General features: G+C 52.2%; 2 protein-coding genes and 1 pseudogene across 2 annotated transcripts; 2 read left to right on the top strand and 1 right to left on the bottom strand.

Annotated features, from left to right (window-relative positions):
• Positions 1-4,110: 4,110 nt before the first annotated feature.
• On the bottom strand, positions 4,111-5,103 carry LOC141737393 (olfactory receptor 14A16-like; annotated as a pseudogene).
• Positions 5,104-13,297: 8,194 nt separating this feature from the next.
• Positions 13,298-14,035, top strand: LOC141737421 (olfactory receptor 6E1-like). Its single transcript, XM_074572114.1, has one exon. The coding sequence runs from the start codon at positions 13,298-13,300 to the stop codon at positions 14,033-14,035; it is 738 nt and encodes a 245-aa protein (XP_074428215.1).
• Positions 14,036-22,098: 8,063 nt separating this feature from the next.
• Positions 22,099-24,598, top strand: LOC141737392 (olfactory receptor 14A16-like). The gene is made up of 2 exons (XM_074572081.1): positions 22,099-22,877; positions 23,622-24,598. Exons 1-2 carry the CDS (start codon positions 22,718-22,720, stop codon positions 24,596-24,598), a joined length of 1,137 nt encoding a protein of 378 aa, XP_074428182.1. The 5' UTR covers positions 22,099-22,717.

The raw sequence follows: 24,598 nt of genomic DNA, 5'->3' as shown, positions 1-24,598 counted from the left end.
GAGGAGTGGTTTATTTTAATGGTGAAATTTATCAGGGTTTTTTTGTTTGTTCAAAAATAAAAAAAAATCCTCTTTGCCTGTGTGCAGCAGGTCTCTGAGGAAAGCAGGTGGGAGCTGGTGCAAAGGAGCTGGAACATCCAGCTGCAGACTGCGGTGGAGAAGTGTGATGGAAGGAAAAGGGATGCAAGTCCCAGGTGGCCGATGAGAGCCATGGTGGGGTTGGGGAGGTTGGCCGTCCTGTGTGGGGGGTGTGATGCTGAGTGAAGGACACCGGTGGGACAGTGCCCAGCCTTGCTGGGGGTGTGCAAGGAGGCCAGGAGGCCCCCCCAGTGCCTTAGGACAACATGTCTCCTCACAGGCCTTGGTGGCAGAGACCATTGCTGTGCCCCAGGGGACAAAGACTTGCGTTCTCTTGGTGACTTCCAGCCTTGCCAGTGCCCTTTGCCATCTCCACCACAGCTTGTCCTATCCTGTCCCACAGCTGCTTCTTCTTCCCTGCTGGCTGGAGACACCCATCTCCCTTCCCCACCTTGCTCTCACCCTGGCAGTTCCAGACACTCACTGACGTCTGTCCACCCTCACACTCTGCTCCTTGACACACAGACATGGACTCATCTCCGACTCCTTCTGCAGGACTTGTGGAAAGGGATCCTGCTGCTGCACGAAATACAATGGCTGCCATAGGATGGAGGATACCAGCCCCCCCAGCAGTGATGGGCATCACACACTCACCATGCCCACCCCCATCCAGGACTGGGGTCAGGGGCCCAGGCATCTTGGCTCTGCTGGAAATCCCTCCAGTGAGTCCAGAAATCCCAAGACATTTCACTGCTGGGAAGGCAAATGCTGGCTGAAGCCTTGGGACCATTAGTGTGGATGTCCCACCACCTACGGAAGAGTCCAGGAAAGTTTCCAGGAAGAAGAGACCTCAGAGGCACCAAACGCAGCCACAAGCCTCATCCTGGCCTAAAAAGGTATTCAGAAGGAAATGACCTCACAAACACAGACCCCAGTCATGAGCCTGCTGCTGGACAATTATATGCCCAAGGAACCATAACCTCAGAAGCAACCTCTAGCTGCTGGCATGTTCCATACATGCTGGCATGGTCCATCCTGTGTGTTGCATTCATACCCATGCTGCTGGCATGTCCCGTACTTGGGACCTCACAGGAACCAAGCTGGTCGTCAACCCTCTGCAGGCCTAAGGGGTGCTCTGGAACACAGGCCTTCAAACACCCAGGAGCTTGCTCATGGGCTCTCAGGTCCTCAGGCAGCAGCACCCTCACAACTGGCATTCAGGCCATTCACCTGCCGCGGGGCTATCAAGGACTCAGGCAGATGTGACCTCCCAAGCACCTAGGTCATCCATGAGGCTGGTGTTGGCCTATCAGGCACTCAGACAGCGGTGACCTCCAAACCAGTATCGAAGTGATCTGCCTGTTTCTGGCCTATCAGAGATTGTGGCAGCACTGACCTCCTAACCAACATCCACACCATGTGCCTGCTGCTGGCCTGTCAGGTACTCATGGAGGAACAGCTTCGTAGGCACCGAACCCAGCCTTGAGCCGGGGGTTGGCCTGCCACCTGCAGAGACAGGGGTGACCCCAAAATAGCATCCAAAGCAGATGCCCGCTGTTAGAGCAGCGGTGACCTCACAATCAACATGCCAGACCTTGGCCTGCTGCTGGCCTGTTGGGTTCTCAGGCAGAAGGCACCTCACAAGCATCTACCCGAGACATTGCTGCACTGCCATGTCCTCACAGAATCATGTAGATTGAAAGGGATCTTTGGAGATCGACTAGTTCAATCCCCCTGCCCTAGAGGGAGTCAGCCAGAGCAGGTCACTTAAGAAGATGTCCAGGCTGGTTTTTAGTATCTCCACAACAGGACACTCCACAGCCTCTCAGGGCAGCCTGTGCCAGGGTCATGTGCCCTTGATGCCGAAACCGGTTTTCTTGAGTTCAGTTGGAATTTCTTGTTTTTGAGGATTGGGGCCTAGCGCATAAGCCCTGTGTGGGGATGGTGAGGGACACGGTCTTCTTTAACCTGGTGAACCTCCTCCAGCGAGGGTCACCGTCCAAAAGGGATAATCTCACTCCAAGCATGGGAGAGAGATGGATGGATATGATGGATATAAACACATGGAAGGATTTGGCTGAAGAGAGTCTTAGCCTGCTGAAAGACCAGGGCATTCTTCCAACTGCCTGAAGCTCAAAGCAGCACCTGGGGAGTTTAGAGGGATGTGCCTGAGCGAGGAGTAAGGGGACGGGCAAACTGGAGAGCAAGGGGAAGGCCGGCCCTGCTGCCCCATTAACGGTCCAATGGCTCCACCATGCTGGAAGCGCATGGGACAGGTGTGGTCAAGAGTGGGGAGACATGGCCCTGGCAAAGTGCCCTGGCAGCCCTCAGGGCTCTGTCCCCCTCGGCCCTCCTCTTTTGGTGGCCTCCCGCAGTGCCTGGGCCACAGGTGGTCTGTGTCCCCTCAGTGCCAGCCCCTCTCCCCAGGCCAGCACAAGAGTCCTGCTCCAGGCACAGAGCAGCCTGCCCAGAGTGGGGGCCTGCAGAAAGAGGTTTCTCCTTCTCATGGATTCCTCCCTGCAGGCACAGAAATGCTCCCTAGCTCTTCTCCAGGGACACCCCTTCTCCTGGAGAGCCTTTCCCCAGGTGAGCATGTCCAGGCTGGCCTGGCTGGACATTCCTGGTTCCCACCCTGTGCTCCCTGCAGGGCCCTGAGCTGGTGGTGCTGCTCTGTAGAGGGAGGGGGCTGTGGTGCCCTGGGGCCGTGGGGTGACCCCACACTGGCCATGCTGGTCAGGATGGGGAGCAAGCAGACAGAAAAGGATCGCTGGTGCTGAGCCCCTTTCCATCTCCCCTGATTGCTCAGTAGCCAAGGACAGGGCTTGGCAGGACACTGGGGTGTCTTCGGTGTCACAAAGGGCAGGGAAGGGCTGCCCTAGATCAACCCCACAGGGTTTTCAGGACACTGGGCTGAACCATTGTCTAGTCTTCTGTCCCTTTGGCCTGCTGGCTCCTGGCATTGCAGGGGCCTTGTTAGTCCTTGGTCTCTTGAGGTTCACCTTTCCTTCAAGGACACTCCACCTTGGATGGTCACTCATTTGATGAGGTGCCAATCACTGCTCACCCAGACTCACGTACTTTTCTGGGAGATCCCCTGAGCTCTCCTGGCAACTCCAAGTTCCTCTCCAGGATAGCACTGGCCATCAGCCCCACCACAAGTGGGACAGTACCAGGAAGGACAACCAAAAACCATTTGCACTCTGCTTGGACATGTGCCACCAAGAAGGGAGCTCTAGGTCCAGCCCTTGGTCCCCAACAGATTCCCCTGCAACACTGACCGTGTCCCCCTGAGTCTGTGGAGAACCCCAGAACACCAAGAGGACTTTTCATGGAACAGTTCCTGGGGTGTGTTCTTGATACCAGCTTTGGAAGAGTCATCCAGCCTCTGCCCCTGCCTTGAGGAGTCCCATGAGTGACAGTGGTGCCAGTAGGAAGGCCCCCTCTGACACAGTGGTTCACATGGCCTGTTCCTGCCTGCAGCCACAGGGGTGCCACTGTAGAGACAACAGGACTGTCACAAGGTACACGAGGCCTTAGGGGGAACACAAAGGCAAGGGCACAGCAGGACAGTGGGGATGTGAGGAGAGACCAGCACTGAAACGCCTCGTCCTGCTGCTGTCCTTGGCCATGGCTCCAGGGAAGCAGCAGCCCCAACTCGCAGACAGCAGAGACAGAGGCAGCTGCCAGCGAGGCAGCCAGGGGCAAACCCAAGGGCCCCTGGGGCTGATGCTCCATGGGGCAGATGGGTATTTGCCTCCCAAAACCCTCCTGCATGCTGGGGCTGCTCGCCCAGCTCCAGAGGAGAAGTGAAGAGATGGCAGCTGCGACTAATAATTTTCTGCTGGCTTCTTTCTTGAGTTTATCTAACCAGGGAGCCCAGATCCATACATACCTTAGGTATTTGGGTCAAGAGGAAAACATATAAGAGACCAAGAAGAACATCACAGGTATAAAACAAACGAATAAACAAATAAAAACAGCAAAAATCGTTTAAAACCCACAAAGAAATAAGAAAGACAAATATGAAAATAGTTAGTCCTGCGTTTTCCTGATGTACAGTGGGAGCCGTAGTGGTATAATGGGCACCTTATTAATCTGAAGTGGACACCATTCAAATAGTTTCAAAACTGCATCCTTGAGCTCCTTGTTCCTCATGCTGTAGATGAGGGGGTTCACTGCTGGAGGAATGAGCGAGTACAGAACTGCCACCACCACCTCCAGGGATGGGGAGGAGATGGAGGGGGGCTTCATGTAGGCAAACATGCCAGTGCTGACGAACAGGGAGACCACGGCCAGGTGAGGGAGGCACGTGGAAAAGGCTTTGTGCCGTCCCTGCTCAGAGGGGATCCTCAGCACGGCCCTGAAGATCTGCACATAGGACAGCACCATGAACACAAAACATGCAAAAACAACAAAGGCATGAACCACAATAAGCCCAATTTCCCTGAGGTAGTCTGAGTCTGAGCAGGAGAGCTTGATGATTTTGGGGATTTCACAGAAGAACTGGTCGACAGCATTGCCCTGGCAGAGGGGCAGGGAAAATGTACTGGCCGTGTGCAGCAGAGCATTGAGAAACCCACTGCCCCAGGCAGCTGCTGCCATGTGGACACAAGCTCTGCTGCCCATCAGGGTCCCGTAGTGCAGGGGTTTGCAGATGGCAACGTAGCGGTCATAGGACATGACGGTGAGAAGATAAAACTCTGTTGCAGCTCAGAAAACAAAGAAAAAGACCTGTACAACACATCCTGTGTAGGAGATGGCCCTGTTGTCCCAGGGGGAATTGGCCATGGCTTTGGGGAGAGTGGTGGAGATGGAGCCAAGGTCAAGAACAGAGAGATTGAGGAGGAAGAAGTACATGGGGGTGTGGAGGCGGTGGTCACAGGCGATGGTGGTGATGATGAGGCTGTTGGCCAGGAGGGCAGCCAGGTAGATGCCCAGGAAGAGCCCAAAGTGCAAGAGCTGCAGCTCCCGTGTGTCTGCGAATGCCAGGAGGAGGAACTGGCTGATGGAGCTGCTGGTGCACATGTGCTGTTTCTTGGCATGGGGACTCTGTCCAAAGGAGGAAAAAAACAAGACAAAATTAGGACAGACGCCTTATAGCAAAGACAGTCTGCTTTTCAGTGATTGGTTTCTTTTGATTTTTCTACCATCATAGTTGGTGAGTGGTCGTTTGAGAGGAAGAAATTCTAATTTTTATGATTGAAACTCTGGAGTCTTGAGACAGGACAGGAAACAGGGCTCTGATCTCTGTGGTTTAGTGCAGAGTCAGGAGAGCTGCAGTGTCCATCAGTCTTTTTTCCATCTGCCTTGTGCTTCTGCTTGTGCTGCCTTGAAGATGACTTCACACACAAATTCCGCTCAAAAAAAAAACAAAAAACAAACACATAACTGAACTCATATGGGAACAGCAGAGCACTGTTTGAAAGGACAAATATACAAATTCTTCTCTTTCCCAAAGCAGAGTTAGAGCTGTGATGGGGAGAGCAGGACACAACCCCTCACAGAGAGAAGCAAAGGACTCTGTGAGGAGAGTGCCGACCCCCGAGGAAAGGCTCAGCCCTCCCTAGGATCCCACAGGAGAGCTCTGCCTTTCTGGGGGCAGCTGGCAAGCCAAGAGGACAGGCAAAGCAGAGAGTCTGGGGTCCCTAGGATGGGATGTTCTGAGGGGAGAGTCAGCTCATTGCCCAGCAGAGAATGCCCAGAAGACGTCTCCAGTGAAGGACCAAAGGAGAGCTGCCTGAGCGCCCCCTCCCCAGTGCGTGTTGGCAGTTTCCTCCCACTCCCTGCCCATGTCTCTGCTGCCTGGAGCTGCCCCTGCCAGGAGCTGCTTCTCTGTGCCCAGGTCTCCTCCCTGTCCCTGCTCCCACAGCCCATCCCACCCGCTGGGGGCTCAGCTCTGCCCTGCAGACCCCTCCTGGCAGCAGGGCACTGCCCAGGGCCATCTCCCTCTTTGTGGCTCCTCAGGAGGAGATGAGAGAAAGCCTGATGCTGGAAGCAAAGGTGCTGCTGGTGCTGTGTGTAGGGAGAGGAGGGGGTGAAGGCACTTTGTGAGCTTTCTGGCAGATCTGCTGATTCCTCAGTGGAACAGTGACAGCTCCTTTCCCTCAGGAGACAGCTGAGAGCACAGACCCTGCAATGTCTTCATCTTCCAGGCAGCCCCTGCCTTGACTTTCCTCTGTAAATGCTGCCTCTGCCAGTGCTCTGGGGGTGATCTGCAGCTGTGGGCAGCCCTGACCCACACAGCACACTCTCAGAAGAGCCAAAGGACCCTGCCCTGAGGGGAGTCTCTCCTTTGCCCCAGAGCTTCTCCCCACAGAAGCTCGGGGGGGAACTCCTTGGGCAGGCTGAGAGCTGACCCTGGCAAGCAGCAGAGTCCCTGCCCCGGCACAAAGCCCCCTGGGGTGCAGGGACCCTGCTCTCAAGGACAGCCCTGGGCACCCCTGCCTGCACACCCACCTGTCTTCAAAACCCTGCCACAGTCCCTCGCAGAAGGCAGCCCTCCTTCATTGTCGCTGCCATGGTGCAGCAGGACAGCCCTGCTCTGAAGCACGTCCTCCTTCTCCACACCAGAGAAGCCAGGAGAGCCATCCTGACAGCTCCTCTCAGCCAGCCCTAGAACATCCCTCCAGGAGACTCCCCTGCCTTGCCCTACAGCCAGAGACTGACTGTGTCAACAGGGGTGAAGATTTCCCCAAGAACAAGCTCAGAACTCTCCTCCCACTCCCAGCTGCCTTTGTCCTCTCTGTGCCTGGCTCCTCTCGGGTGCCTGCAGGCAGTGCCCTCAGCCCTGCTGCGCTTGGCAGAGGAGCTGCTCCTGGGCAGAGCCGTCTCTCTGCAGCGCTGCCCGCTTGCCATCAGCTCCCTCCATGCCAGGAGCCCAGCCCAGCTCAGACGCAGAGGACCAGCCCAAGGCCTTTTAATGACCCCTCTGGTGGGTTTGATGCCAAGTCCATGAACTTCAGTCGCTGAGAGGAAGTTGAAGAAACCTCTCAAGGAGTCAAAGTCAGGTTCAAACTCCAAAGTTTCTTGTAGTGTTAATGGGTCCCACTGAGGGACACCACTAAGACATTGTCCCCAGGGTCTAGTTAGAGCAGTAACCTGGAGGCTGCGATGACAGGTCAGAGAAAGCAAGGTGAAGGTGGCTCTGATGCTGAGTAAACCTGGATGTGTTTCATTAGCGCAAAGGGCCAAGCCCTGACCCCATCACCCAAAGGGCCAAGGCCCGACCCCCAGCCCCCAGGAAGGGAGATCCTGTCCCTCACTCATTCCTCAGGGCCCTTCCTGGGACACTGTGATGTGGGGATGTGCAATGCCAAGGACAGGGCTATGGTACGACACCTCCCAGGCTCCTGAGTATGGACAAGGAGGCAATGAGACCCCAGTGCTGGAAGGACTGGTTGTCTCCTCATAGGCGTCAGGACAACAGCCATAGCCCAAGGCATGAAGAGGTTGGCTCTGTCAGGGGCCTTTCAGCTTTGCCACATCCCTCTGTCTTCTCCACCACAGGCTGTCCTACGGTGTCCCATCACCTCTGCCTCTTTCCCTGCAGGCTGTAGTCATCCACCCAGCTGCCCCACCTTGCTCTCACCTTCCTTTGCTCAGATCTCTCCATACTCCCTGGCTCTTCCTTGAAACACAAAGCCTTAGGCTTATCCAGGCTCCTTCTGGGTGTCATGTTGCACCACAGCGTTGCCCTTGGGGTGACATTTCTTTCTCCTTGTGTCCAGTCTGCACCTCCCCAGCTGCATGTTGGGGCATTATTTCTTTCTCATGCTGTTTTCCACTACAGAGAAAAGCTCCACAAGCTCTGAAAGCACCCTTCAAGCACGCTCAGGCTTCTCCTGTACTGTCCTCAGTCTCCACACCACTGTGCCCAGGGCCCTCAGCCTCCTGATACTGCTCAAGTGCTTGAGGCCTCCAAACCCCATCTTGGGAGATCTCTGGGCTCTCTCCACGCTGTTTGCAGATGAAAACATAGTGGTCATAGGCCAAGAAAGATGGAGGGAGAGTTTTTACCAAGGCCTGTAACAGCAGAACAAGGGACAATGGCTTACACTGAATGATGGTAGATTTAGATTGGACATAAGGAAGAAATGCTTTATGATGAGTGTGGCAAGACCCTGGAACAGGTTGCCCAGAGCAGTGGTGGATGCCCCATCCCTGGAAGTATCCAAGGTCAGGAGCTTTGAGCAACTAGAACTAATGAAAGATGTCCCTGCCCATGGCAGGGGGGTTGGACTAGATGATTGTTTAGGACTTTTCCAAGCACAACCATTCTATGATTCTTTGATTCATCCAACTGAGGAGGGGGGTTTCTGCATCAGAGGTCTGACACTCGTGCTGGGAAGCCAGAAAGCACATTTTTGGATTGTGCAAGACTTGCCGTGGGATTTCTAGGAAAGGACCAAAGGAAGGGAAAGGTTGGGATCAAGGAGGTTTGTGGAGGAAGAAGCATGGGAAAACAGAGAGAAAAGGGATGAAATGAGATGGTCATGTGTAAACAGGTGGCTGGTGAGGACACTTCCCTGGCTGTGGCCCACAACCGATCACCACAGCCTGTCCTGTTTTCTTAATACCTCCTTTTCGAAGAGATTTGTGGGGCGAGGGAGATCTCTGCTCTCTCTGCACAGATGGAGGTTCAAGTGCCAGACACTGGAGTGGGAACCACAAGTCATCAGACCTTTTGAACGTTGGGGGGCCAGCAACTGGTGATAATGGTGCATATGCATATAACATTGGTGCGTATGTTAGTGGTTTACCCACAAGCAAACACCAGAGAAACCAGAAAGTAGAATACGCCTGCGGGGGCCTAATTTTGGACTGGACACTAGAGGGACCACAACATCTGCAACTTGGGTACTGGACGAAAAAGGTAGCCCAGACCACCTCCTAGAGAAACTGGGGGGTCACAGTATCATAGAATTGTCTAGGTTGGAAGGGACCTTTCAGATCAGCAAGTCCAACCATCAACCTAACACTGACAGAAACCATCACTGAACCATGTTGCTAAGCGCTACGTTGACCCGTCTAATTGGAAATACCTCCAGGGATGGGGATTCCACCACTTCCCTGGGCAGCCTGTTCCAATATTTGATAACCCTTTCAGTGCTTCCTAATTTCCTAATATCCAGTCTAAGCATCCTGTGGCGCAACTTGAGGCCATTTCCTCTTGTCCTATCACTTGTTAGTTGGGAGAAGAGACCGACCCCCACCTCTCTACACCCTCCTTTCAGGGAGTTGCAGAGAGCAAGAAGGTCTCCCCTCAGCCTCCTTTTCTCCACGCTGAACACCCCCATTTCCCTCAGACGCTCCTCACAAGACTTGTGCTCCAGACCCCTCGCCAGCTCCCTTGCCCTTCTCTGGACCCGCTCCAGCCCCACAACGTCTTTCCTGTAGTGAGGGGCCTAAAACTGGACACAGCACTCCAGGTGGGGCCTCACCAGTGCCCAGCACAGGGGGACGATCACTTCCATGGTCCAACTCACCACACTGTTCCTGGTAAAGGCCAGGATGCTGTTGGCCTTCTTGGCCACCTGGGCAAACTGCTGGCTCGTAGTCTTTCTCTTCACTGACAGAAGAAACAGACTGTCGTTTCTCTTTGGTGCTTCTCTCTAACCCAAACGAATATGCAGCACTAAAGTGGGTTTCCCTACATGGAGCAGCTTTGCACAATGTCTGCTCCAAGAGGGGAAATATCTCAGACTGCAGCCGGAAATGGGTGAAGGTGTGGAGGAAAAATGTGTTGCTTCTGACACTATTTGATATGCATACAATACAAAAAGGCAGGGAAGGCTAACCACCATGAAAGAAACAGGAAAACTGCCCATCAATGAAGCTCTGCAGAAGGAGGATGGAGCCGTACATAACATGAGGTGGTATCATTGGGATCAGCACCTAGAGAAGACTTTTGTAGGGAAGACTTTCACCTGCTCTAGGTGACCCTGCTCTGGCAGGGGGGTTGGACTAGACGATCTCCAGAGGTCCCTTCCAACCCTTATCATTCGGTGATTCTGTGACTTTTCAAATTCCTCAGGAAGAGGACAGTGCTGTAACCCAGCTGCAGCACTGTGTTAATGCAGAACTGGCTATTGAAAATCCAGTATTTCATTCACTTGGGCTCTTGGCTTTGGCATCTTTTCACTTTGACTCCACTCCTGACACCTCTCTCATGAACCCCATAAGAATGGAAGACTAAAGGAGAATTAGGCTCAGAGCTGGCTCCTTAGGGCGTTTGGCGTGTTAATGAGCCCTCTGGTGCCGAGCTCCTGCACTGCAGATCCTGAAAGACTGAGCAAGCCCCCGCAGAAGTAAAAGTCAGAAGAAACCTCCATGTTTCTGGGGGTGTTAGCAGGCCCTGCTGATCTCCGCCTCTGAAGAGACCGAGGAGGGAATGAGCAGACAAAGTTCCTGTCCCTGGGGGCTGGTGAAGCAGGAAAGGATGTCAGAGACACTTGCTACAGGAAGAAATTTAAACGTGGAAGTCATTGTGAAAGCCCTTGATTTGCTTCCCCAAGCAGGATGGCCAAGCCCTGACCCCCATCCTTTGGGGAGGGAGCTCCTTTCCCTCTTGGAATGCTCAGGGCTCTGTGTAATGTGTGAGTGTGTGAAGCCGGGTACTGGTCAGCAGGAGGACACTTTGCAGGCTCTGTGGTGGGTGGGTGAGGAGGCAACGAGGTGCTGGAGCTTTAAGGAGCGAGTGCCTTCTCATGGGTCTCAGTGGAAGAGGCAGAAGCCTACTCAGGTCTGTTGGGGTGTCAAGGCCCAAAGCCATGCCCACCGCAGCTACACTGTCCCATGCCTGTGCCAGGTTCTTTAGCTCCAAAAAAAAGCTGTGGAGTTCTGTGGATTTGCCAGTTCCTGTGAGTCCCCTCCAAACTATTTGGTTTCTTCCAAAAGCCTTGTCAATGCTCATTTATCCCCCAAGATTTGCAAGCCCCAGACATGCTAGAATCCTCTATTTAGCTCCACAACCCAGCGCTGAAGTGCATGTCCTCCTCATTCTGCTGCCTCAGAGTGAAAATTCAACCTCTGACATTTCAGCATGACACCCCTTGCTATTTCAGGTCCTTCTGCTGCCTTTCACACGCTCATTGCTATGCACACACTGCTCGTTCCCTGCATGCCCATGTCTCGCACAAACCCTTCCTCTTCCGCTGCCGAGATGGGACTTCAAGAGGTTTGTGCATCCTCCACGCCCATGGTCTGAACTCACAGTCGTCTCAGGGAACCTGTGTCCGACTGCGGCCAGTGTTGTCCTGCCAGCTCAGGGTCTGAGTTCCATTTGAGCCCAAACCATTCCAGTTCCCGCTGCCTCCCTCTTCCCTCTGACACTGGCTACTGTGTGACACAACTGCTGTACAACTCCAGGCAGGATGGGCCAAAGAGTTTAATTAGCAAATTGGGACATTTCCCCTTGCTGGAAATGTGAACTTGGCTCTCAATATTTATGTATTGAACTGCTTTGCCACTTTGAAACTGCTTCTCCAAAAAACTAGCCCAGCGTGTTTTTTTTCTAGGTTTGTTTCTGTTCTTTTTAACCCAAATGTACATGCAGCACTGAAGTGACATTCCATAGCATGGAAAGTGGGTTTCATAGAATCATAGAATCATAGGGTTGGAAGGGACCTCTGGAGATCATCTAGTCCAACCCGCCTGCCAGAGCAGGGTCACCCAGAGCAGGTTGCACAGGAACGCATCCAGGTGGGTTTTGAATGTCTCCAGAGTTGGAGACTTTACCACCTCTCTGGGCAGCCTGTCCACAGGCTCTGCAGCCCTCAAAGTCAAGAAGTTCCTCCTCATGTTTAGCTGGAACTTCCTATGCTCAAGTTTGTGCTCATTACCTCTTGTCCTGTTCCCGGGCACCACTGAAAAGAGCCTGGCCCCATCCTCCTTATGCACACCCTTTAATTATTTATATGTGTTGATAAGGTCCCCCCTCAGCCGTCTTTTTTCCAGACTGAAGAGACCCAAATCCCTCAGCCTTTCTTCATAAGAGAGGTGTTTGAGTCCCCTCAGCATCTTGGTAGCTCTCTGCTGCACCCTATCCAGCAGTTCCCTGTCCCTCTTGAACGGGGGAGCCCAGAACTGGACACAGTACTCCAGGTGTGGCCTCACCAAGGCAGAGTAGAGGGGGAGGATGACCTCCCGCCACCTGCTGGCCACACTCCTCTTGATGCACCCCAGGATGCCATTGGCCTTCTTGGCCACAAGGGCACATTGCTGGCTCATGGTCATCCTGTTGTCCACCTGGACTCCCAGGTCTCTTTCCACAGAGCTGCTCTCCAGCAGGTCAGCCCCTAACCTGTCCTGGTGCATGGGGTTATTCCTCCCGAGGTGCAGCACCCTACACTTGCCCTTGTTGAATCTCATAAGGTTCCTCTCTGTCCAGATCTCCAACCAGTCCAGGTCTCTCTGGATGGCGGCACAGCCTTCCGGTGTGTCAGGCACCTCCCCCCAGCTTTGTGTCATCGGCAAACTTGCTGAGGGTGCACTCTATCCCCTCATCCAGGTCATTGATGAATATATTGAAGAGGACTGGAGCCAGTACTGACCCCTGGGGAACACCACTCGTCACTGACCTCCAACTAGACCCTGCGCCCCTAATCATGACCCTCTGAGCTCTGTCTTTCAACCAGTTATCTGTCCACCTTACTGTCCATTCATCAAGCTCACTCTTCCTAAGCTTCCCTATGAAGATGCTGTGGGTGACCGTGTCGAACGCCTTACTCAAGTCAAGGTAGACCACATCTACCACCCTCCCCTCATCTATCCATCCAGTCATGCCATCATAGAAGGCTATCAGATTAGTCACACATGATTTCCCCTTGGTCAATCCATGTTGAGTACTTCTGATAGCTTTCTTTTCCTCCACATGCCTTGAGATGACGCCCAGAACGAGCTGTTCCATCATCTTTCCAGGGATGGAGGTGACGCTGACTGGCTTGTAGTTCCCCGGCTCCTCCTTCTTGCCTTTTGTTAAAACTGGAGTGACGTTGGCTTTCCTCCAGTCCTCAGGCACCTCGCCTGTTCTCCAGGACCTTTCAAAGATGATGGAGAGCAGCCCAGCAATGCCTTCCCCCAGCTCCTTCAGCACTCTCGGGTGCATCCCATCGGGGCCCATGGACTTGTGAATATCTAATTGATCTAATTAGATTAGATTGATCAAAGACTACAGCTATTTCTCTCTCTGGTCCTTCTGCTCATATACCTGACAACAGTGATGGGGAATGCAACCATCATTTTCCTTGTGCGCGTGGGTCACCACCTGCAACCCCCCCTGTACTTTTTCATCAGCAATCTGTCCTTCCTGGAAATCTGGTTTACATCCTCCACAAGCACCAAATTGCTTGTGATCCTGGGTTCTGGTAGGAGAACAATCTCACTAAGCAGCTGCTTTGCCCAATCCTATTTCTGTTTTGCCCTGGGCACTACAGAGTTTGTTCTACTTGTTGTCCTGTCCTTTGACCGCTACGTTGCCATCTGCCAGCCTTTGCGTTATGCTGCCATCATGAAGCCTCAGCTCTGCATCCACCTGGTTGTTGCTGCTTGGGTCATGGGCACCACACTCTTGAGTTACTCTCTGGTCCTCCTCTACAAGCTGACTTTCTGGGGCTCGAAGAAGATCCACCATTTGTTTTGCGACAGCTCCCCCTTGTTCAAATTGTCCTGCTCTGACACCAGCCTGCTTGGGAAAATGGACTCTATTTTATTATCATTTGTCATGCTGGATTCCTTATGTTTAACTCCGGCATTTTACACAGGCATCCTTTTCTGTATTCTACACCTTCCAGGAGCCTCTGGGAGGAAAAAAGCTTTCACTACATGTTCTTCCCATCTCACCACCTTGGCCATTGCCTATGCGCGCTGCATTGCTCTCTATGTGCATCCTTCAGAACACGTTTCCTCGCAGGCAAACGGAATGGTGGCTTTGCTAAACACTGTCCTGTACCCATTCTAAAATCCGTTCATTTATAGTCTAAGAAACAAGACCGTGATACTGGCCCGGAATGAAGCCATTGCCCGTGTAACAATAAAGCTTTTTGCCTTATCACGATGCATTTCTGGACAGCAATTCCCATGATCTGCTATCAAATGTTAATGCCCTGCCCATCTGCTCCCAGACCCATCACAGGAGAACCACCTGGAACCCATCTCCAGAAACCAAGAAGAGCACAAAGGCACAGTGGCAGATGGGAACCCAAATTACAGGCTCCTGAGGAATGAACACCTTGTCCCACTTATTATGGGAAGTTTAGGGGAGGACACGACCAGTGCAGTCTGTCCTGTCTTCTCATTAAACTTCTAACTCTTTTCCATGTGAGTGAATCTTCTGTGTGAACATGTGAGCACGGTGGTGTGAGTGCAGCAGCCGGAGCAGGACCAGGAGGTCAGACAGCCCATATGCCATTAGTGCCAGAACCAGAGAGACTGGAGTGACTGGACTTAAGAGTTCATGTGCGTGTGTGTGAGTGTGACTGGGGTGGTCTGTACCAGCATCTGGAATGGAGCTGTGGCTGCAACTGGGTAGGCTGGTATCCAGGGGCTGAGTTTCCAAGCAGAGCTTCTGGAGGCATCCACCCTCTACAGGTGTATATATAGAATAGAATAGAATAGAATAGAATAGAATAGAATAGAATAGAATAGAATAGAATAGAATAGAATAGAATCATTTGGTTGGAAGGGACCTACAATGATCATTTAGTCCAAATACCTGAGCACTTCAGGGCTGACCAAAAGAAAAATCATGTTATTTGGGGCATTGTCCAAACACCTTTTAAACACCGATGGGCCTCTTAAACACTTAAACACAAGGCATCAACCGCCTCTCTAGGAAGCCTGTTCCAGTGTTTGACCACCCTTTTGGGAAAGAATTGCTGCCTTCTGTCCAGTGTAAACCTCTCCTGACAAAGCATCCCGTGCGTCCTATCACTGGGTATGAGGAAGAAGAGCTCAGCACCTCCCTCTCTACTTCCCCTCCTCAGGACCCTGTAGAGAGCAATGAGGTCGCCCCTCAGCCTTCTTTTCTCTAAACTGAACAAACCCAGAGTCCTCAGCCGCTCCTCACAGGACATGCCTTCCAGCCCTTTCCCCAGCTTTGTTGCCCTCCTCTGGACACATTTGGGTACCTTCACAGCCTTCTTACATTGTGGGGCCCAGAACTGCACACAGAGCTCAAGGTTGAGGTCGCATCAGCGCTGAATACAGTGGGATAACCACCAGCTGCTTATACCGTGTGTGACGCACCCCAGGATGCAGTTTGCCCCCGTGGCTGCCAGGGCACACTGCTGACTCCCATCGAGCCTGCTGTCGACCAGCAGCTTCAGATCCCTTTCTGCAGGGCTGCTTTCTAGCCACTCCTCTGCCAGTCTGTATTGTGTCCAGCATTATTTCATCCCAGGTGCAGAATGCAGCCTTTGTTCTTGTTAAACATGGTGGGAGTTACCTCCTTTGGGTCATGGATACAGGTGCTAAACTGAACAGGGCCCAGGAGAGCTTCCTGTGCTGCCCCATAGTCCCCCAGTATGTCCCAGTGGCCTCCAGGTAGGGTATGAGCCCTTCACCATTGCTCTCCCAGCCTCATCATCCAACTGGTGTTTTACCATCCGTTTGTCTGCCCTTCCAGACTGTACTGTCCTAACTTGAGTACAAGAGAGATCGTGTCAAAAATCTTGCTGAAGTTGAAGTGAACGACATCTACTCTCCTCCCCTCCTGCACAAAGGATATTACTCGCTCCTTGAAAGTCCAGGCTTGCTGCTTTTGGACATGGTCTTCTCTTTTAGGTGCCCAGAAATATCACCCAAGAGATATCGATGGTTTGCTCCTCACCAGACTGAGCTGGTACAGCCTGTAGTTCCCGGGGTTGCCCTTTTGGTTTCTTTCAGAGTTGGGTGCAACATTGGCTTGTCCTCTCTCACGAGAGACCTCTACCAAGCCCATGACATGTCAAAAAGGATATTCCAAAGAAATCTCAATCTTCCCCTGTAACTTCATTACCACTATTCTGCCTGTTATACGATGTACTTAATTTCTCTAATCTTTCATATGTTTTCTCCTGTCCTGATACAATGACCACTTCTAAAGTCATCTTTTCTGGTGCAGACTGTCTAGACAAAGGCCTTTTCAGTTATACTCCCGTTTTCTCCTTCTCTTACTCTTTGTTCATTCAGGTCCCTGTCACTCATCCAGCTGCTGCTTCGAGCTTCATGTAGGTAAAAGTTTCCCTGTCCTTCAGTCTAATTGTCTCCTGTGGCCAACTCTTTATACCTATCTGTTTGTACCTATTTCTCATACGATTATCCCTCGTAGAAGAGCAACCTCATTAGAGGCAGCCTGTACTTGGCATATGGCTGCAGAGGGTGTTTTAGTGTTTATCAAACATGATTATTCTTTACTTTTCTTTGCTTGCAAAGTGGAAAAATCCTTCTGTGCCTGGGTGCAGCCGGGTCTCTAGGGAGATCGGGTGGGAGCTGGTGCAATGGAGCTGTAACATCCAGCTGCAGAGATCAGTGGAGAAGTCTGATGGAAGGACAAGTGATGTAAATCCCAGCTGGCCAATGAGAGAGATGGTGGGGTTGTGGGGGTGAGGAGCAAGGATGTCCATACAGTGTCACCTCAAGGGACTGCTTTTCCTAGCCATCCAGACCTCCTGAGGAGACCTTCTGGATCAATATCAATTGCAGAAGACTTCCATCATCCCTTCTCTAAACTGAAAAATAAATTTAAAATAGTAATAGTAATAAAGAAATTATTAGGTTCTCTTTGAAATCTTCCTTCTTAACTACACTATGAAAAGAAACTCCAATTAGCTGTAGAAGTATTGAAGACTTGAAGGAAATTGAAGGAAGAGAGATAGCTCGTTAGGGCTTTCTGTACTTTAATGAGCCCCGTGGTGGATTTAGCTCTGAGTCCACGAACCTCAGATACTGAGAGAAGATTGAAAAACTGCTCAAGGAGTCAGAAGCAAAACTCAAAGTACATGGAAGCATTAATGGGTCCCACTGAGGGCCACTGCTGACAAAGTCTCCCCAGGGACTCGTTAGAGGAGATAGCTGGAGGCTGTGATTGCAGGAAGGCAAAGGCACAGCGCAGGTGGCTGTAATGCTGAGAAAACTGTTGCTTTGTTTGATGAAGCAGCAAGGCCAAACCTGACCCTCAGGCCCTGGGAAGGCAGATCCTGCCCCTCAGGTGTGGCTCAGGGCTCTTCCTGGGGGCAGTGGGGTGTGAGGGTGAGCAAGACCAAGTGTAGGGAAACTGTGCAACACCTAAAGGCTCCCCCATGTGATGGTGAAGAAGAAACCAAGTCCAGAGCCTCAAAATAAAGTTTCTTCTGGTGGGCCTCGGTGGCAGAGGCAACTGCCATAGCCAAGGGGAGAAAGACCTTGGTGCTGTTGGGCTTTTTAGCCTTGCCAGAGCCCTGGGCCATCTCTGCTGCAGGCTGACCATCACTGTCCCATGCCTGCACCTCTTTCCTTGCAGGCTGCAGACACCCATGATGCTTTCCCACATCGCTCTCACCCCGGCATTTCCATATCTGTACTGATGTCTCTCCACTCTCACCGGCTGTTCCTTGAAACACAAAGCCATGGGCTGATCCAGACTCCCTCTGGGTGACCTCTTGCACCACAATGCAACCACTTGAGTGAGATTTCTTTTTCCTCACATGCAGTCCGAACCTTCCAAGCTGCACTTTGTTGAGGTTTCCTTCTCTTCCCCCTACCAGGAAAAGCTCCACCATCTCTGAAGCCACCCTTCAAGCAGGTGCAGGCTACTGCTAGAGAGCCCTGGGCCTCCACTTCAAAAGGTACAGAAGCCCAGCTCCATCAGCTTCTCCAAACAAGCCCCAAACCCCACCCTGGCTGATGACCTTTGGAGCTTCTCCAGTTCGTCCTCCTTCCTTCAGAACAGAGAGCCCCACACACAGGCACACACGTCCAGACGTGGCCACACCAGTGCTGGGTCAAGGGCGCTGATAAATGCCTTGTCTGGGTGGCCGTGTGCCCCCTAATGCAGCCCTGTGTGCAGCTAGTCCAATTCACGGTCCGCATGTGCCACTGGCTAAAGTTGCATCCCTCGTAATGCCCAGGCCCTTCTCCTCGGGGTCAGTCCTCGGCCAGTCAGGTCACAGCATGCCCTCATCTGTGGGGTAATCCTGCCCCCAGGAAAGGCCTGGCCACTTCTCCTTGTAAAACTATGTGAGCTTTCTATTTGCTGAATCCCAGAGTTTTCCAGGGTCCCCCAGGAATGAAGCTCCATTGGTCCAGTCGGTCATGTGTGCGTGCAGATGGCTCTCCCTGACATGTGGTGCCTCTGACAAGATAGCAGCATGAGGAATCGCAGGACACTACTGTGTCCTGTGATATAAAAGGTAGGCACTTGATCAATGCCGTTGTTCACCAAGGTTATTCCCATGGTGAAAAGCTCAGAAACGCCAAATGGAAGTACAAAGGAAGCCAAACGAGGACCATGGAGGAAAGGGTAAATAGAGGTGGGCTATTTGCATGGGAGGGTACAAGGATGGTCAAGGGGAAGAACTTGTGAGTGGGAAAAGAGGGAAAAAGAAATGGTGAAGCAATGGAAAGGATCAGGGCTGTTTGCAGCCCTGCACCTGAGTAACTATGCCTGGAGTGGGACAAGAAACTCCCAGATCATCTGACGGGATTTTCTGGTTGACTTCTGTGGTCACCAGGAACCTGACTGATTTCCCTCCCCTCATGAAAGAAAGATGGTGGATTGAAACACAGAATCGTTCATGCTGGAAGGAAGATGAGGAAATCTCTAGTCCACTCTCCTGCTCACAGCAGGGCCAGCTGTCGGGTCAGACCAGGTTGCTCAGGGCTTCCTCCATTTTGGGATTGAAAAGCTCCAAGGGTGGAGATGACACAAGCTCTCTGGGAAATCTTCTCCAGTGTTTGCCTGTCTTGACAGGGAGAAAGGTTTGCCCATTTGTTTCAGCTGATGCCATTGGCCCTCATCCTCCCATCACCCACAATAGTGAAGAGCCTGGATGGATTTTCATGGCGACAGCCAAGAAGATGTGGGAAGGCTGATAATATCTCTACCCAAAGCCTTCTCTTCTCCAGGCTTTGCACCTTGGCATCAAAGATGGCCAATGTCTTTCTGGGCTGCACTAGGAAGAGCACTGCCAGCAGGTCGATGGAGGTGATCCTTCCTCTCTGCTCAGCCCTGCTACAATTTGTCTTGCACATTTCCCTCAGTGTTTTCTACCCGACTACCTTCACTTAGAGGTAGCCGTAGGGCTTCAGGTTACTGGTTGTGAATAGGGTAAAGGCCTCCCATGAATGTGTTCACAGTCAGTGTCACAGAAGTCTAAACATCATCTGAACAGGTCTTACCTCTTCAAACCTTCCAACCCCTACTGTTCTGTGATGCTGTGATTCTTTGATTCCACTGTCATTGCCCAGAGGGGCTACCACAGATGTAGACTGCTCCAGTGCAGGTATTTCTATTTAGGCAGATCAATGATGTTGTTGCTTTAGTGGTTTTTCGTTGTGGTATATGCTGCTGCTGTTAGGGAAATCACACAAACACTTGAAGGACAATGGAAGGATTACCACCTTGGTGGCCCTCCAGTGAGCTGGTTCCTGTTTGCCCTTGTCTCACTGTCACTGGGCAGGGTGTGGTGTAAAAGGTGCTGAGCAGAGCAGGATAATCACTTCTCCTGGCTGTTCTCCTGCTCATAGCACCTCAGATGCTGTTGGCCACCTTTGCTGCTGGCTCTTGTTTGGCCTGATAAAACTCAAGGAGCCCCAGGGCCATTTCCACAGAGCTGTTGCCCAGCCACGCAAAATGATCCAAAATGGATCAGAGCAGCCCTGCTCTGACATCAGCCTGGTCTCTCAACATCCTTGGATTCATCCCATCTGGTCCAATGGACGACCAAAGGTTGACCTTACCTATGTAGCCCCTGACTTGATCTGCAGCCACTGCTGGATTTTGTGTGGGGTTCTGCCTCTCAGGCACATGGAACTGGGAGACCTTGCTGGTGAAGATGCAGGGCTAGACTACCTCATGCCTATCTACACCTACTCTTTGCAAATTCAGCCGTTACCACACATTGTCTTTGTTTACTGTTTCACTGTTCCTGAAGGAGTAGCTGCTCATTGTTGTGCCCTTCAAATCCCTTGCAAGTGTCAACTCTATGGGAGCTTTGGCTTTTCGAAAACCAACCATGTTTTTCAATTCCTCCTTTGTTTTCATTCTTGCATCCACCTTTTCATGATTCCTATTTTCTGTGGAGCTTCTCCATGAGTGTCTTGTTTCCCCCAGCTCTTCTTCTGATAGCTCTGCTTGTTGTCCTGCGTATGGGTATGACCACACTCTGGTACGTGAAAGACACTGTCCTTGCAGACCACTGTACTGCAGACCCTCTGCTGCCCTTCTGTGCTGCTCACATGGGCTCCTCCCAGAAAAGTCACAAGACAAGGCCAAAGTCTGCTCCTCTGAGGTCTGTCACCTGAATTCCTCTATTCTCCTTCCCCTTGGGAGATGAGAGCCTATAATTTCACAGTCACGACACCCAAGGCTAGCACTGGTTTCCACAAGAAAAAACAACATTTGCATTAGTTGAAAATGTCCACGGTGTCGACATCCTTTGATTCAGGCATACTGTGATAATCATTGGCATGCCCAAAACTGGGCAGAGAAGGCCCCCACAAAGTTCATCAAAGGGAAAAGCAAGCCCTGGACACAGGGAGAAATAGTCCTCTGCACCAGTACAGCTTGGGGGCTGAGTGACTGAGAGCTTCTCAACACTTTGGCAGAGAAGTACCTTTGGTGTTCTGGTAGAGCAGCAGCTGACCGAGAGCCAGCAGTGTGCCCTTGCAGCAAAGCAGGCCCACAGCCTCCTGGGCTCAAGACCTCGGCTGTGCAAAGGCTCTGCTTCAGAGCAGAGACACGCTGAAGTGGATGGCAGATAGTTGTGTGAAGAAGAAATGAGGTCCTCTCAAAGAAATCAAACCCTGCTTTCCAAAGGGCCAGCGATAAACAGAGCTGGGCTGTGTAGTGTGAGCAGGAGAGGGCTTTGCTGTCTGTTGTGTCTCTGCAGCCCTGAGGGCCTGTGCTGGAGGTGAAGCTGATCTCAGGAAGGAAGAGATGATGTTGACAATGTCCTTGACTGTAGACATCCTGTGATTCAGGCCCACTGTGAAAATCACTGGCCTGATCCATGGTTGTATCATCAAGGGGATGGTTAAACCCATAGGGGAGAGAAGAACCAGCAGAGTCTGAGAGTGAAGGAACACGTGTGGAGACCCTGGTGTGATGTGCTTGGTTTTCATGCCCTGCCCGGCATCTACCGTAAAGAGAAGGGACAGCCCTTGCGTCAGTGCAGTGGTGGGATTCAGTCAGTGGCCCAAAGGCAGCGCCCCTGTCTGAGATGCCCTGGGGGATGCCTGTCCCACAGCTAGTCTGGATGGGGACGGGGTTCCTGTACAGGACCTGTGCTGTCCATGCCAGCTGCGTGCAGTTGTGCTGGAGAGCCCTGGCACCTCCCAGAGCACCACAGGCCTGAATGTGTCAATTAAAGTAAGATTCAGCTGCCCTGAGTTAGGTTAGGCAATGAAGGGTATGGGAGACATGTGGAAAATACAGCTGATGGAGATCAGAAAGACTCAGCTGTCCCTGTGCCACATGACTCCATTTGGTGAGCTGAATCCCTCTATGGGCTGCCCTGGACATAAGGAAGAGTTACAAATTCCCTTGTCTTACATGTGGGCACCTTCTGTCATTGAGGTTGGCCACAGGAATTTCCCACTAGTCTCCAAGACGTCCCCAGATGCTGCTCTGTGTCTATGAACATTAGAGCTTGCAGTGACCAGCATGCATCTTGGTCACCTCATATGTCCCCAGGTGACTCTGTCTGAACATCTGACTCCTGTCATCCATCTGCACTCATTAGCAAGGGAGCTGAGACAAGGAGCTCACATGCAGGATCCTATATTGGGCACATGTGAACTGATGCAAAAGGAATCCCACCTCCTGAGGGTTTGTGGTGTGCCTGGGATGGAGCTAAATCCTTTTTTAGCCCAAGGACTACAAGCCCAGGATGAGGGGCCTCCATTGATTCAGCTGAATCCCTTTTCTTCAGAACAGGTGAAGAAGATTCCTCCCTGGCATTGTCTGGGTGTCCTGTCTAATTAAAAAAAAAAAAAAAAGGAAGAAAAGAAAAAGAGAAAAAAAGTTGTTCTTGGACCTCAATCTGTCTCTGATTGAGAAATGCAGCTGCTGGAAAGAAGTGTCTGTCCCCAGCTGAGGGAGGGAACATCAGTGCTGACTTCATGCTGTTTCCCAGCAGGTTCCCCTGGAGCCCCAGGGACACCTGGGGGAGCCCCGAGGGGGCAGAGAAAGGGCTGCCTTGGGCTGGTCCTCTGCTGCTGAGCTGGGCTGGGCTCCTGGCATGGAGGGAGCTCATGGCAAGCGGGCAGCGCTGCAGAGAGACAGCTCTGCCCAGGAGCAGCTCCTCTGCCAAGCGCAGCAGGGCTGAGGGCACTGCCTGCAGGCACCCGAGAGGAGAGGAGAGGAGGGAGGCAGAGAGAGATTAAAGGTAGACTGGAGGGGGAGGATGCTGAGAGTTAATGGGGGGAGAAATCTTCACAAAGGAAAGCAGCTGTGGTTCCTGGAATGATCTCCAAAAGCTGGCACATTACACAGCCTCTGGGATCTCTCAGGAGGACTCTCCCAACTTCTCTACTGTGGAGGAGGAGGACATTCTCCAGATCAGGGCTTCCTTGCTGCACCATCAGAGGCACAGGGCATGACAGCTGCCTTCTCCCTGGAAAAGGTAAAGAGTCGTGAAAGTGGGTGTGCAGCCAGGGGTGCCCAGGGCTGTCCTTCAGAGCCGGGTCCCTGCACCCCAGGGGGCTTTGTGCCGGGGCAGGGACTCTGCCACCTGCCAGGGTCAGCTCTCAGCCTGCCCAGGAATCTCTACATGGAGCTTCTGTGTGGAGAGGCTGTAGTTGGAAGGAGCGATCACTGTCAGACCAGGGTCCTACTGCATTCAAGAGAGTGCCATATGGATCAGGGTGGCTGACAGCTCCAGATCACTCCCAGGACATCAGCAGAGGCAGCATTTCAACAGAAAAGTCAAAGCAAGGGCTACCTGAAAGATGAAGACCTTTCCAGGGTCTGTGCTCTCAGGTTGTTCTAGAGGAGAAAGGGAAAGCAGCTGTCAAGTTTCAGTAAGTCACTGAGACTGCAGAACCATTACACTGAGGGATCAGCAGATCTGCCAGAGAAAAGGTAAGCAGAGGATGCCTGTGTGGTGACCAGCAGGTCACTCGTGTGGACAAAGGGCAGAGAGCCCTTCTTTCCTTTTCTATTTTTTTTAGTGTTCAGGCTAAAGGCAATGAAATGAGAAGGATGTCTGCCTCTCCAAAGGCAGTTTCTTCAGCAGCACAAACTTGATCTCACAAAAGGAGCTGAATTACAAAGGAAGAGAAGTCATTATGGGGGTTTTTTTTGGGAAACAGCACAGATAGGCTCAAAGAAGTCTGTCATGACTTCTCAATATCTTCTCTTTCAACAGTTTGTCATGCCCAGAGTGAACAAATGTCCAACAGCAGCTCCATCAGCCAGTTCCTCCTCCTGGCATTCGCAGACACACGGGAGCTGCAGCTCTTGCACTTCGGGCTCTTCCTGGGCATCTACCTGGCTGCCCTCCTGGCCAACGGCCTCATCATCACCACCATCGCCTGTGACCACCGCCTCCACACCCCCATGTACTTCTTCCTCCTCAACCTCTCTGTTCTTGACCTGGGATCCATCTCCACCACTCTCCCCAAATCCATGGCCAATTCCCTCTGGGACAACAGGGCCATCTCCTACTGGGGATGTGTAGCACAGGTCTTTTTTTTATTTTTGTGTGCTACATCAGAGTTTTCTCTTCTCACTGTCATGTCCTATGACCGCTACGTTGCCATCTGCAAACCCCTGCACTACGGGACCCTGATGGGCAGCAGAGCTTGTGTCCACATGGCAGCAGCTGCCTGGGGCAGTGGGTTTCTCAATGCTCTGCTGCACACGGCCAGTACATTTTCCCTGCCCCTCTGCCAGGGCAATGCTGTGGACCAGTTCTTCTGTGAGATCCCCCAGATCCTCAAACTCTCCTGCTCAGACTCAGACTACATCAGAGAAGGTGGGCTTCTTGTGGTTAGTGTCTGTTTAGGCTTTGGTTGTTTCGTTCCCATCGTGCTGTCCTATGTGCAGATCTTCAGGGCCGTGCTGAGGATCCCCTCTGAGCAGGGACGGCACAAAGCCTTTTCCACGTGCCTCCCTCACCTGGCCGTGGTCTCCCTGCTTCTCAGCACTGCAGCATTTGCCTACCTGAAACCCCGCTCCATCTCGTCCCCAGTCCTAGATCTGTTGGTGGCAGTTCTGTACTCAGTGGTGCCTCCAGCAGTGAACCCCCTCATCTACAGCATGAGGAACCAGGAGCTCAAGGACACTCTGTGGAAATTGATGACCAGAAGCAGTAAACTGTCCTGTTTTGGAAATCACTCCTAA

This window comes from Larus michahellis, unplaced genomic scaffold (assembly GCF_964199755.1).
Source record: "Larus michahellis unplaced genomic scaffold, bLarMic1.1 SCAFFOLD_117, whole genome shotgun sequence".
Taxonomy (NCBI): Eukaryota; Metazoa; Chordata; class Aves; order Charadriiformes; family Laridae; genus Larus; species Larus michahellis.
The sequence above is the reverse complement of the archived record's forward strand: the minus strand, read 5'-3'. Positions and strand labels throughout refer to the sequence as shown.

Bases quoted from the DNA above. Each gene is read 5' to 3' on its own strand.
- LOC141737421 (XM_074572114.1), top strand. From the start codon at position 13,298: ATGGGGAATGCAACCATCATTTTCCTTGTGCGCGTGGGTCACCACCTG.
- LOC141737392 (XM_074572081.1), top strand. From the start codon at position 22,718: ATGATCTCCAAAAGCTGGCACATTACACAGCCTCTGGGATCTCTCAGG. The intron at 22,878-23,621 runs GTAAAGAGTCGT...CTCTTTCAACAG, and splicing joins CTGCCTTCTCCCTGGAAAAG to TTTGTCATGCCCAGAGTGAA.